The 14,644-nt window shown below is 48.4% G+C and overlaps 1 protein-coding gene across 1 annotated transcript in view; it reads left to right on the forward strand.

Moving 5' to 3' along the window:
- FUS (FUS RNA binding protein) overlaps nt 1-14,644 on the forward strand; it is a 225,658-nt gene that overhangs the window by 129,607 nt on the left and 81,407 nt on the right. Inside the window, exon 9 of the mRNA XM_033944416.1 lies at nt 7,606-7,715. Within this exon, the coding sequence (XP_033800307.1) occupies nt 7,606-7,715 (110 nt within the window). The remainder of the gene's footprint in view (nt 1-7,605; nt 7,716-14,644) is intronic.

Below are 14,644 nucleotides of genomic sequence, written 5' to 3' on the forward strand. Positions count from 1 at the left end.
CTTTTTGCAGCCCCCCACAACTTCAAACTGCCCCAGTTCTGCTCCAGGATCTACACTCCTCATCGCCTCTAGGCAGATGCTTTTCTTCTGGACTGGATGAATCTTTCTATATGTGTTTCTTTCATTTCCTCTCATTCAGAAGACTCTAGTCAAACTCAAGTCAGACCATGCTGCCATGATTCTGATTGCTCCACGATGGCCCAGACAACCTTGGTACTCCCTTCTACTGCAATTCAGCAGCAGGGACCCCTTCCTTCTACCAGTGTTTCCATCGCTGCTTACACAGCATCAGGGATCTCTACTTCATCCCAACCTGCAGTCTCTACACCTGACAGCTTGGTTCCTCTCAACATAACCCCTCTCCATTTTTCTCAACCTGTGAGAGATGTCCTGGAAGCTTCAAGGAAGCCAGCTACTAGACAATGCTACCACCAAAAGTGGACTAGATTTTCTGCTTGATGTTTTTCTCATCACCATGAGCCACAACACTCCTTGTCTTCAATTTTGGATTATCTTTTCCACCTTTCTCATTCTGGCCTCAAGTTTACATCGATACGAGTCTATCTTAGTGCAATTGCTGCTTTCCATCAGCCTCTTCAAGGGAAACCTCTCTCTGCTCATCCGGTGGTTTCCAGATTCATGAAAAGACTTTTCCATGTCAATCCTCCCCTCAAACCGCCTCCAATGGTTTGGGATCTCAATGTTGTTCTTTCTCAGCTTTTGAAACCTCCATTTGAACCTCTTAACAAGGCTCATCTGAAGTATCTCACTTGGAAAGAGGTGTTTATCATTGGGCTTACTTCCGCTTGTCGAGTTGGTGAGCTTCAAGCATTGGTTGCGGATCCACCTTTCACAGTGTTCCACCATGAGAAAGTGGTCCTTCGCACATCCAATATTCTTCCCCAAAGTGGTCTCGGGATTTCATCTGAATCAATCCATTGTTCTTCCTGTGTTTTTTTCCAAAGCCTCACTCTCATCCTGGAGAATCAGCTCTTCACACTCTGGACTGTAAACGTGCTTTGGCTTTTTACCTGGAACGCACCAAGCCACACAGAATTGCTCCTCAATTTTTCATCTCCTTTGTTCCGAACAAGTTGGGACGTCCCATCTCTAAGCGTACCATCTCCAACTGGATGGCGGCTTGTATCTCCTTCTGTTATGCCCAGGCTGGATTACCCCTTCACAGTAAAGTCACAGCCCATAAAGTCAGAGCAATGGCAGCTTCTGTAGCCTTCCTCAGATCAACACCAATTGAGGAGATTTGTAAGGCTGCCACTTGGTCCTCGGTTCACACCTTCACTTCTCATTATTGTCTGGATACTTTCTCCAGACGGGATGGACAGTTTGGCCGAACAGTATAACAAAATTTATTCTCCTAAGTTGTCAACTCTCCCACCATCCCATTGTGGCTAGCTTGGAGGTCACCCATTAGTGAGAATACCTGCCTGCTTGTCCTGGGATAAAGCAATGTTACTTACCGTAACAGTTGTTATCCAAGGACAGCAGGCAGCTATTCTCATGTCCCACCCGCCTCCCCTTGGTTGGCTTCTCTGCTAGCTATCTGAACTTAGGACACGCGCCCTGGTCTGGGCGGGAAGGCACTCGCGCATGCGCGGTGCGAGCGACCCGAAACTTCGAGTTTCTTTAAGCAAAAATGCTTGTGAGGCGTCCGCGTCGGAGCTCCGTTGGAACAAGTCACCCATTAGTGAGAATAGCTGCCTGCTGTCCCTGGATAACAACTGTTACGGTAAGTAACATTGCTATCTCCATTACCGACCCCCATCGTTGGTGTGTTGAGTGCCTGGGTGCAGGGCACCGCGCTGAGTCGTGTCCCCGTTGTACGACTCTACAACCCTGGGCTCTTCGTTGAAGGGTGGCCAAGATTCTCCAAGTCTTTGGCCCCATTGATCCTGCGGGGCAGACCTCGAGCTCGGCCTCGGCGCCCTCGAAGTCCTCAACCTCAGCTCCCTCGTTGGGTGCCTTGGCCTCGAAGTCTCCGTCGGCCTTGATAGCTCGTCCTCGGCCTCTTCTGCCACTCCAGCCTTGGGTAAGTCTCCTCTTTCCTCCTCAGGTGTGCCAGCAAAGAAGCCTTCTTCTGAGTCTCAAGTCAACGCTGCCTCATCAGCGTTTTCGAGACATCACTCTAAGCGTGCCTCCTCACGTAGGGAATACTCTTCCTCGAGGTCGCCCCCAAAGAAGCGCACTGCTGCACCTCCGACCCACCTTCCTTTGGTTTTGGTGCCTATGTTAGAGGACATGCTTAAGGCTATCATTACCACACAGCTTTCCTCGGTGTTGAGCCAATTAGTCCCGACCTCGATGCCTGTGGCCCTGGTCTCGACCCAGTCGCGGTCTGCCCAGTCTGAGCGTCCCCTTGTTTTTCGAGGCGTCACCCGCAAGGGTCATCTGGTTCCCTCGAGCGATTCTTCCTCTCCTGAGGCGCCAAGGACTTTTCGGGGGTCCCGGCCGGGGGCCCGTGTTTCCTCCGCTACTGGGGCGAGGCTTGTGTCTTCTAAAAAGCCTCGGTCTTGCCCGCCCTCTCGGGGCAGGTCTCCGACCTCGAGACCGTCTACACCCACACTTGTCCTCGAATTGGACTCTAGTGTTTGTTCCCCATCAAGAAGCTTGCCGGCTTCTAAGGGGCCTGCTTCGAAACCTGTGGGGGATTTTTCCTATACCCCGTCTTCTCTGAAGCTTTCTTGGTGATTTCCTCAGACTCCTGGGTCTTCCCTGGTCCTTTTGGCATCGGGCCATTCTTCGACGCCCCCTACATGCCTTAGTCGAACCTCTTCAGTCTCATGTTCACGGACTCTGAGGCTCCGGCTTACTATTCCAGGGAGGTTTCTCCCGATCTCGGTCGGAGTCCCCTCCGGAGGATGAATAGTCTTCTCGAACCTCTTCTTTTCTCGTTTCATCTCTGACATGGGCAGAGCTCTGAACTTGGATCTTCAGTCCGACTCCCGCTTTACCCAGGAATACCTTGCGTAACTTGGCATTGACAATATGCCTCGTGAGGCTCTTCGCCTCCCATTGCATCAGGTTTTTCGGCAGATGTTTCTCCCTAACCTGGAGACACCGTATGCTGTCCAAGTTGGAGTCCCATTACCAGACTACCCCATTTAAAAGGTTTGAGGGTGCTCAGCTTTCCCACCAATCCTTGGTGGTTGAGTCTTCCTTGAAGAAATCTAATCCCTCGAAGGTCTATGCTGCCGTCACCCCTGGCAGGGAGGGCCGTACGATGGAGAAATTTGGTCGCCGTCTTTATCAAAACTCGATGATGGCAAACCATGTCCTTAACTAAAGTTTCTTCTTCACGTCCTACCTTCGGTTCTGTATTGATGTCCTCCGCTTGTTTCGGGAGGTCATGCCAGAGCCTCAGCGTCAGGAGTTTTGTCTCCTTGTGGAGACTCTCCCAGCTCCGCCTATATATACTTCAGGCCTCTTACGATGCCTTTGAATTGTCCTCGAGAGTCACAGCCTTTGCGATCGCTATGGTCCCTTGGCTCCGGCTTGTGGATATGAATCCGAATCTACAGGATCATCTTACCAATCTCCCGTGTGTTGGTCATGAGCTCTTTGAGTCCATCGAGGCAGCCACAAAGCGCCTCTCGGACCACGAGTGGTCCTTTGCGTCTCTGGTGAAACTGAAACCTAAGGCCCCTCCGGCTCACCAATATAAAATTCCTCTCCGGAGGTATCCGCAGAAATCCACTCTTGCTTTCTCTAGGCCTCCTTCGAAACGGCCTCCACAGCAGCAACGACGTCAACCTAAGACTCAGCCGTCGGCCCCGGGAAAGACCAGGCCATCTTTTTTACAATTCCAGTCCGAGCCTTCGGGCTCCCTTCCTCATGAAGCCTTCCACCTTCCCTGGGATCGGGCTGTCTGCTGCAACATATTCATTCGTGCTGGCTACATTCAGGACCAATGGAACTGTTTGGGGGACAGGTTGAGTAGTCTTCTGCAGCCTCACGAGTGGTCTCCAATCTGCGATCCTGCGTCAGGTGTTTGCTGATTGGGGGACTTCGGACATTGATCTGTTCGCGTCCCCCCTAAATCACAAGCTGCCCCGCTTCTGCTCCAGGGTTTACACCCCCTCTCAGGATCAAGGCAGAAGCTTTCCTTCTGGATTGGACGACCGCGTTCCTGTATAAGTTCCCTCCATTCCCTCTGATTCTGAAGACTCTTGCCCACCTCAAATCTTCATGTGCCACCATGATTCTGATAGCTCCTTGGTGGCCCCGACAACCTTGGTTCTCCCTTCTGCTTCAATTCAGTTCCAGGGAGCCTCTTCCTCTGCCTGTTTTTCCTTCTCTGCTTACGCAGAGTTTTTCTCTACTTTATCCCAACCTCCATTCTCTGCACTTAACGGCTTGGTTCCTCGAGACTTAATTCCCTCGTTCCAGCTCTCCCAGCCTGTCCTGGAAGCGTCTCGGAAGGAGTCCACTCGCCAATGTTACCATCAGAAGTGGACCCGCTTTTCTTCCTGGTGTGCTACTCGACAGCTGGAAACCTCTGTCTGCCTCCTTGTCTGCTGTCCTGGATTATCTGTTACACTTATCTGGCGCTGGACTCAGTCCTCTTCGGTTCGAGTCCACCTTAGTGCCATTGCTGCTTTTCATCAGCCGATTGACGGGAAGCCTATCTCTGTTCATCGTGTGGTTTCCCGCTTCATGAAAGTACTTTTCACGTTCAACTGCCCCTTAAACCACCTCCGGTGGTTTGGGATCTAAATGTGGTCCTTACACATTTGATGAAACCCCCGTTCGGGCCGCTGGTGCGGGCTCACTTGTTGAATTATCTTACTTGGAAGGTTGTGTTCCTTATTGCTCTCACTTCTGCCCGTCGGGTCAGTGAGCTTCAAGCCTTGGTTGCGGACCCCCCTTTCACTGTCTTCCATCATGATAAGGTGGTCCTCTGCACCCATCCTAAGTTGTTGCCCAAGATTGTTTCTGATTTTCACATCAACCAATCCATTGCTCTTCCTGTGTTTTTTCCGAAGCCTCATTCTCACCCTGGAGAAGCGGCTCTGCATTCTCTTGATTGTAAGCGTGCACTGGCCTTCTACTTGAGGCGCACCGCTCCTCACCGTTCTGCTCCCCAGCTGTTCATCTCTTTCAATCCCAATCGCTTGGGTCGCTCTGTTTCTAAGCGGACCATCTCTAACTGGTTGGCCACTTGTATCTCTTTCTGTTATGCTCAGGCTGGTCTCTCCCTGCCGGGTCGAGTCACGGGCCACGAGGTCAGAGCAATGGCGGCGTCTGTTGCTTTCCTCCGCTTGACTCCCATCAAGGAAATCTGTAAAGCTGCCACTTGGTCCTCGGTTCATACGTTCACCTCGCACTACTGTCTGGATACTTTCTCCAGGCGTAACGGCCGTTTCGGCCAGTCTGTTTTGCAGCATCTGTTCTCCTAAAATGCCAACTTTCCCTCCATCCCATTTTGGTTATCTTGGAGGTCACCCACATGTAGAGAATATGCTGCCTGCTTGTCCTGGGATAAAGCACAGTTACTTACCGTAACAGGTGTTATCTAGGGACAGCAAGCAGAGATTCTTGCAACCCACCCACCTCCCCGTGGTTGGCTTCTTTGCTTGCTATCTGAACTGAGGACACGCTGAGGAGATGCATGCCCTAGGCAGGGTGAGAGGGGCATGCGCGCATGCGCGGGCCAATCGCAAGCCTGAAGGTCTTCAAGCAAGTCTGCTTGCAAAAACGTCCGCTAGGGGGCTCTGTTGGTGACGTCATCCACATGTAGAGAATATCTGCCTGCTGTCCCTGGATAACACCTGTTACGGTAAGTAACTGTGCTTTTTTGGAGGGCCAGGGAGATACAAGAAAAGCGGCTATGGCTCAACTGGTATAGCTGGTGAGCTGTGGAGACATGTTCAACGCAAGGTTTGTAAGTTCTTTGTATTTTCCAACAGCGTTATTATATGGTTTTTGTTTTATGCTCCTGTTAGGAGTATTATTCCTGTTACATGTTAGTTTTTTCTTAGTTCTGCTTGGCTATTTGCCAGACTGAGTTAGGAGGGAGAGCCTCAGCTAATATTTTACAACCAAAAAGTTTGGTCTCAGTCTCCACCCTCTGGTCACAGTGAGATAGTACCCATTAGTAAAGAACTGTACCAGTCTAGAGAGACTAAAAGAGAGAAAATTAGCAGGTAAGAACTGAATTTCTCCTTATGTGTGGGAATTGTAGAAGTATAGGATTGTTGGATAGGAAAGATTCTTGAAGGAAAAAGTTTTTACTTCAAAAGGACAGCAAAGACAGGTACTTATGTGTTTGTTATAGCACTAGTCTTTAAGCCCGTTACATTAACAGGTGCTAGAATAGATGTGTTTGTGTGTGTTTCTTTCTCTCTCTCTCTCCTTGGCCGCTGTCTGTGTCCTCTGTCTTCCGTTCCCCCCCCCCCCCCCCCGAGCAAAGCTGTCTGCCCCCAGCACACCCCTCCCCCCAAAGCAGCCCCCTTTCCCTCTCCCTGACTGTCTCTCCATGGCCCCCCCTTCTGTATTCCCCCCAGAGCAAAGTAGTCTATCCCCAGCACACCTCCCCCTCCAAAGCAGCCCCCTTTCCCTCTCCCTAACTGTGTCTCCATGGCCCCCCTTCTGGATTCCCCCCAGAGCAAAGCTGTCTGTCACCAGCACACCTCTACCCACAAAGCAGCCCCATTTCCCTCTCCACGGCCCCTTCTATCTTCCCCCAGAACAAAGCTGTTTGTCCCCAGCACACACCTCCCCCAAAGCAGCCCCCTTTCCCTCTTCCTGTCTGTCCATGGCCCCTTCTGTCTTCCCCCCCAGAGCAAAGCTGTCTGTCCCCAGCACACACTCCTCCCCCAAAGCAGCCCCTTTCCCCTCTCCCCCTGTATTGTTCCCGTTCTTACCCTCCTTCCATCTCGGCATCTTCTGGCCTGCTGCTCTTCAAAGCAGCCTGCGATCGTGGCTGGCTTTAGCAAACCTCGCAGGCCGCTCTCCAACTCGGTAGCACGTTCCCTCTGATGCGATCCCGTGCGTCAGAGGGAACGTGCTACTGAAGTTGTAGAGTGGCCTACGCGGTTCACTAAAGCCGGCCTAGATTGCAGGCTGCTTTGAAGAGGAGGATCAGTGGCTGTTGGTGAGTGAGGGCGGGGGGGGGGGGGAGGGGGGAAGCTCCAGTGTGTTCACTGCCGAGGACGCAGGCAGGGAGAGAGCGAGCTTGCCTGCGCTTCCTCCAGCAGTTGGTGAGTGAGGGCGGGAGGAGGGGAGTGGCCAGAGTGATCCCTGTCGTCGTGTTCTAAAATAGAATCCGGCCACGGATCAGAAAATGGCCACAGGGACCACGAAACCCCATGCACGCTTAGGCTTTTATTATATAGGATTTTCTAGTATAGGCTAATCTTGCTAACCTTGTTCCATTTCAGAGTATAGTATATCTTTACATTTATACTTTCCAATTAGCTTAGTTAGCTTGCCTGTGTGCATACCAGTTTTCTTCTCTGTGACAGAAAAATGTAGGCATATTCCTTGGAAAAACTTAGAGGCCAGCCTGTGTATTAAATATCACCATGTTTACAGAAGAGCAGCTGATACAAATAGAAATCTGATTTCCAAAAACTAATTCCCTTGCAGTTGCAGAACAGGACAACTCTGACAATAATACCATATTTGTGCAAGGCCTTGGGGAGAATGTTACCATTGAGGCAGTGGCTGACTACTTCAAGCAAATAGGCATAATTAAGGTATTGTCCTCTTTTTATGCTTTTATTCTGCACACTTGATATTTTCATAGTTTCTGTTGTCTTAGACCAACAAATACTGTAGTGCTTAAGGTTTGAAAGTCATAGATCCCTAAAATTTCTAAAAGATTACAACATAAAAATTGCTTTCTTTAGGGCCAGTAGAGCTACTTGAATGCAATCTTAACTGGTATGATATACAGACATTTTTTGAAGTACCATATTTTTCATTGTATAAGACGCACCCCCCTGTAGAGGAGGAAAAACCAAGGAAAAAAAATTTCCTCCTCTATAGGGGAGTGTGCCTGGTGCTAAGCAGCCTGAAGCAGTCCGCCCATGGCCTGAAGCTGCCTGCAGCTGAAGCAGCCTGTCTGAAGCCGCCAGCAGCCGAAGCAGCTTACCCACTGTCCCCCAGTACCTTTTTAAAGTTGTGGTAGTTCAGCGCACTCTCCTGCTGAACGGCTGGCTTTGGTAGCAGAGCGGTGCAACGCAGGAGCGCGACGGTTGTGCTTCCTGCCTGGTCCTGCACCGCTCAGTGATTAGCTGTGTCAGAATGCCTGCCTTCCAATCACTGAGTGGTGTGCTCCTGCATCGCTCCCTTCTGCTACCAAAGCCAGCCATCCAGCAGGAGTGTGCTGGACCGCCACGACTTTAGAAAGGTACAGGGAGGGAGGGGGAAGGTATATTTGCTCCATAAGACGCACCCATTTTCCATCCCCTTTTTGGGGGTGGAAAAAGTGCATCTTATGGAGTGAAAAATACAGTAAAAATGTAACCAAAATGGGTTAAAAAAATATTATTAGATAGAGTTACCGTATGGCTCCAGAAAAAAAGACAGATTGAGACATCTGGGGTTTTACTTCCATTGAAATTAATAGAAGTAAAATCCAGATGTCTCCTTTTTCTGGAGACATATGGCATCCCTACTGTTGAGACGATCAGATTATAGAGATGCTAGAAGTACATAGCGTTTTCTATTTTGATATTCTAAAAAGGTTGATTTTTGTAGTGAATAGGCATTAGTTTTCTTTGATAATATACATAGGGGGGTGGGGATTGGAAGATAAGATGTAGTGAAATTGAAATTTTGAAGGAATATGATAGTTTTAATGATTGTATAGAAAGATGGGAGGGGGAAGGGTTTTTAATTAATTTACATATTAAGAATTTAATGTATGATCAAGTGTTATATGATAGTATTTCACGTTGTTCTTTTTGTGCACTTGATGTAAGTTTGAAAAAGAATAAAGAAATTAAAAAAAATAATAATTTAAAGGTTTACCTTAAGAAGTTGTCTTTATGAACAAGAGCATACAGTGCTATGCCATATGCAAACAGGAATAGAAGTATACTTTGACACCTAGTGCAATGTCTAGGGGTCCTGAACCATAGGATATTGCATCTGAATCTGCAAATTACTTGCAGAAAACTGTTGGTCGTCTTTTCAATTCCACCTCCTTCCCAGGGAGCTGCTCCTTCCCCGTCAGTTTATTTTTTGCAAGCAAGGTACTCGGAAGTGTTTCTGCCCTGTGGTTTTCTTATTTTTGGGCACTTTTTTCCTAAGAGTTCAGTTGGAGGCTTGGTTCCCAGAGGTTCACACTTGTTGGGACCTCTGCCTGGGAGAAGATGCAGACTCGTATTTCAGAAGTCTGCTGCTAGCAGGATCATCCCTTTGGAGACACCTAGCTAGTCAGCCTGCTGTTGTATTTTTGAAGCTTGGGGGCCATTCACTGCATAGCTGCATGCATCCCTGATTATTCAGGAGATTGAGCACAGGCTGTTCGACTCCTCGGTTCAGCCAGGATTAATAATTGGCCGGTTATGTTGCGATGAGGTTTTCTGGGGGTTGAGGCTCAGTCCGACCTTGGTCAGACTGGCAGTCCAAAGACCAGGTTTGTCCAAATCTGTAGGGCAGATTTCTTCTTTATTGTTGCAGCTGAATTCATTTGCTGAACCAGGCAGGCTTCATGTGGCACAGTGAGTAGGCTGTAATAGCCTATGGAGAAAATTGGAGCTGTCTTCAAAAGTTGAATTTGAAGATTTCTGTACCCAGAACCTAGGTCTCCCTCCGCTAAAACCCCTTTCCCTGCATTTTTTTATTCTATGCCACTGTTGTCCCAGGATGAAGTTTTGCTGGCAGAGTTTGGTTCTTTGCATGAGAGTGGTGGTGGCCCTAGACCAGAGGAAGACCCCTGGGTGCGCCAACTTTTCAAAGTCTCTGTGCACATGGGCAGTATTTCCACCTTGCTGAGAAATTTGAAACTGGAAGTCCCTCCAGCTCCCTCATCTCAGGGCTCAGTTATGAGCAGCTCTGTTGCTCCAACTGCATGCTTTCCTTTGCATCCGGATTAGTGCTGCCCGATTCAGAGAGAAATATTTTGATTCGATTCACCCTGTTGAATCAATTTTTTGATTCGATTTACTGTTAAGACAGTTTTTTACGTTTAAACATTTTATTTAACCAAGGCAATATAATGTCAAAAATAGGAACATTCAAACTATAACAGCTTTAAAATTAGTTAGAAACATGGATTAAATAAATTACATTTGCCAGTTTTTATTTAGAAATATCAGTTTGTCAGCTTTGGATGGCTTCACACAACTTCGCCGAGCAGTAATTATTTGACCTGCTGCTTCCATCCCCAACCGCCAAGACTCACCAGCCCCCCTGCCGATTCTCAGCTTCAATCCCCAACCCCAAGACTCACCAGCCCTCTGCTGATTCTCAGCTTCATCCCCAGCCCTCAAGACTCACCAGCCCCACTGCCGATCCTCAGCTTCCATCCCCAGCCCCCAAGACTCACCAGCCCCCCTGCCAATTCATTTACTTACTGGACTGGATGTGGAATCGCGGGGAAGAGAGGAGAAATGTGGGGAGAGAGCCAGCCAAAATTACCCTTTGCTGCTGCTGAGGTCTGCTGCACGAGATCTGCTCGCTTGACGCTCCCACGTTTCTTCTGATGTAAATTCCGGTTTCGCAAAACCTGAAGTTACATTAGATGGGAACAAGTCTGGAAGCTGGCGGTGAGAAAAAGCCTGAACTTGTCTCGGGGCTGAATCGGTGAGTCCGGGCAGCACTAATGCGGACATCACAAAGTTGGTCATGGACCACTGGGAGTCTCCAGAGGGTTCCTAAGGCTATGGTAAAGCTTTACCTGATCACTCTGGATTTCCCTCAGCTATTTGTTCAGCTGAAAGTGGATTCACAGGCGACGCAGGTCACCAAACACACATCCCTGTCTAGTGAAAGAAGTACAATATTAAAAGATTTTCAGAACTGTAAAGTGAACTTGTTCCTCAGGAGGCAATTTGAAGCTTTGGCCCTAGGGATTAAGGTGGCAGCCATGACTTCTTTTGTGGCATGTGCTTGCACACTCATCTGTCTCGAGCCACAGACCCGCATGCCGATGAGGATCCCCAAATGCTCCTTTCTAGTACAATAGGTGAGACATTCTAGACAGATGGGTTAAGCCACGTGCTGCTGCAGAAGGAATCCACTCTGGATTTTTCACTCTGCCTCTGTGGTACTTCACTGGGCTCTCTAGCTCCACCTACAGTTCTTCTGCATATGTGTCTGCAGGAGTATTCTGCTCTCCAAATTTTATTATTTTTTTTATTCAATGTAATTTCATCCCTTTTGGGATTTGGGTAATTTTGTGCTTAAAGTGATTTTGAAGCTCTGCCTGCTTGAAAATTCACAGACTTCGATCTGTAGCTGATAGGCTTCCAAACTAAATTTTGACTGGAAACCTGCTGGGATGGAGTCCTGGCTCTCCTCATATGGATTTGTACCAGGATTGCGCAAATTTAGTGCTTTTAGAGCATCCTTGTGCTGCGTGGTGCAGCTGGGGGGGAGCTGGGCTGCAGCATCCTGCTTAGCTTCTCCTTTTCTGAAACCGGTGACCAAATGCTCAGCCCGGCAGGGCTGCCGTTGTTGCTTTTGGAAGTGGGCATATCTGGTACTTCAGTTAGTCAGGCTGTGGACTCTCTGCAGCCTAAGAAATGCAAGTCATCTAAGGGTGACTCTACGTCTCAGGAGCCAAACATTTTTACCAAATATATTAAATTTTTATGGTCTGAGTTTCAGAACAAATGTTCTCCCCTTGAGCAGTCTGAATCCGCCTCCGTGGCGTCTCTTAATGGCTTTCCATTGAGCACGTCCTAGCTTCAGCCTGCTGCGGCTTTCCCGCTACCTGATCTGGAGGACCCGGATGCTGATGTTTCCCTTATCCCTTGTTTGAAGGTACTTCGCTGCCCAGAGCGGGAGATCAGTGACTGCTGGATCTGCAGATGCCTCAGGGGTCTTAGATCCTTGGGATTAGCCTATGGTTCTGTGCTCATTTAAGTTTTCTTCTCTGCCGGACCCCATTGCTGAGTCTATGCAGGAATTGAACTTAGTCACTCAGCAGGCTCCATCCACTTCTTCCTCCTGGCTTTGTGGTTTGCACTCGCAGTCAGCTACTGTTCCCTGGCATCCTGATATGAGTGTTCTGATCTCAGAGCAATTTGACTCTCGAGTGAACTCTGAAAATTGCTAGAGCTATATCCTGCTTGTATCCTCTGGTACAGGAATGTCATCAGCTTCTGGGTCCGCCCAGGGTGGCCCTCTCTCCCCAGTGAGTGGTGTTGTGTTAAAGAATATGCAGGACGCTGTGTGAATGTGGCCCTCAGGAAACCTTTTGACACAGCTACTTTAGGTACCAAGGCTGCTTTGGCAAAATATTTTGTGGCACACGCCTGCTTTTCTCGACTCTTAACACTAGATCCCCCTTCCTCAACTTCTGATGGCTGGGACAGATTATATGACTGATGCATTTTATGATCTCATGAGAGTGTTGGCAAAGGTGTTGGCATACTCCATCTCCACCCACCGAATGCTTTGGATCAGACAGCGGGCTAGTGATTCCACTTCCAAGGTTACGTTGGCTAGGTTGTCTTTTAAGGGGCAGTTATTGTTTGACAAAGGTCTAGACCAGTGGTTCCCAACCCTTTCCTGGAGGACCACTAGCCAGTCAGGTTTTCAGGATAACCCTAATGAATATGCATGGGGAAGATTTGCATGCCTATCATCTCCATTACTCACAATATGATCCAGTACAAACTAGAAGCAGGAACATCAAAGGTGAAGAGAACCACAAAGACAGTGCTAAATTTCAGAAAAGGGAACTACGACGCTATGAGAAAGATGGTTGGAAAGAAACTCAGAAGCAGCTCAGGGAAGATGGAGACCATAGAGAAAGCCAGGTCCCTACTCAAGGACACGGTGCATAAAGCACAAAACCTGTATGTCCCCAGGTTTAGGAAAGGGTGCAAAAAGAACCGAACAAAAAACCCGGTGTGGATAACAAACGCAGTGAAAAAGGTGATAAGGGACAAGAAAATATCGTTCAAAAATTGGAAAAAGGACCAAACTGAGAAAAACCAGAAGGAACACAAAAAACAACAAAAGGAATGTCACCGGGTGGTTAGGGAAGCAAAAAGAGAATATGAGGAGAGACTGGCGAGGGAAGCGGGAAACTTCAAACCATTCTTCAAGTACGTGAAGGGGAAGCAACCGGCAAGGGAGGAAGTGGGACCTTTGGATGATGGAAATATGAAGGGAATGGTGAGAGAGGGAAAAGAGGTAGCCGACAGGTTAAACAAGTTCTTCTCGTCGGTCTTCACAAGCGAGGATACAACCAATGTTCCAGAACCCGAGGAAATCATAAGTGGGGATCAGGAAGAAAAGCTAGAGCAAATAGAGGTAAGCCAAGAGGATATTCTCCAATTAAAGAGTGACAAATTACCAGGCCCAGACGGAATCCACCCAAGGGTACTAAAAGAAATGAGAAATGAAATAGCGGTTACACTCTAGCAAATCTATAACCTATCCTTAAAAACTGGGGAGATCCCGGAGGACTGGAAAATAGCGAATGTCACACCTATCTTCAAGAAGGGATCGAGGGGAGACCCGGGAAACTACAGGCCAGTGAGCTTGACCTTGGTTCCGGGAAAGATGATGGAATCACTGGTCAAGGACAGCATCTGTGAGCACATGGAAAGCAATGGACATCTGAGGGCGAGCCAGCAAATAGAGGTAAGCCAAGAGGATATTCTCCGATTAAAGATTAAAGAGTGACAAATCACCAGGCCCAGACGGAATCCACCCAAGGGTACTAAAAGAAATGAGAAATGAAATAGCGGTTACACTCTAGCAAATCTATAACCTATCCTTAAAAACTGGGGAGATCCCGGAGGACTGGAAAATAGCGAATGTCACACCTATCTTCAAGAAGGGATCAAGGGGAGACCCGGGAAACTACAGGCCAGTGAGCTTGACCTTGGTTCCGGGAAAGATGATGGAATCACTGGTCAAGGACAGCATCTGTGAGCACATGGAAAGCAATGGACATCTGAGGGCGAGCCAGCACGGCTTCAGCAAAGGAAGGTCGTGCCTTACAAACTTACTGCACTTCTTCGAATGGATAAACAGCCAGATGGACAAAGGGGAATCCATTGACATCATTTACCTTGACTTCCAAAAAGCCTTCGACAAGGTACCCCATGAACGGCTGCTTAAAAAGTTGTGGAACCATGGGATGGAAGGGGATGTCTACCGATGGATTAAACACTGGTTGGAGGGCAGGAAACAGAGGGTTGGAGTAAAGGGCCAATACTCCGACTGGCAAAGGGTCACGAGCGGAGTTCCGCAGAGGTCGGTACTGGGACCGCTCCTGTTCAATATATTTATAAACGACCAGAGACGGGGACAAATTGTGAGGTTATAAAATTTGCAGATGACACCAAACTCTGCAGCAGGGTTAGAACCATGGAAGACTGTGAGGACCTCCAAAGGGACCTAACGAAACTGGAAAAATGGACAAAAAGTGGCAAATGAGCTTTAACGTAGAGAAATGCAAGGTCATGCATGTAGGGAAAAAGAACCCGATGTT

This window comes from Geotrypetes seraphini, chromosome 5 (genome assembly GCF_902459505.1).
Source record: "Geotrypetes seraphini chromosome 5, aGeoSer1.1, whole genome shotgun sequence".
In the NCBI taxonomy this organism is placed as follows: domain Eukaryota; kingdom Metazoa; phylum Chordata; class Amphibia; order Gymnophiona; family Dermophiidae; genus Geotrypetes; species Geotrypetes seraphini.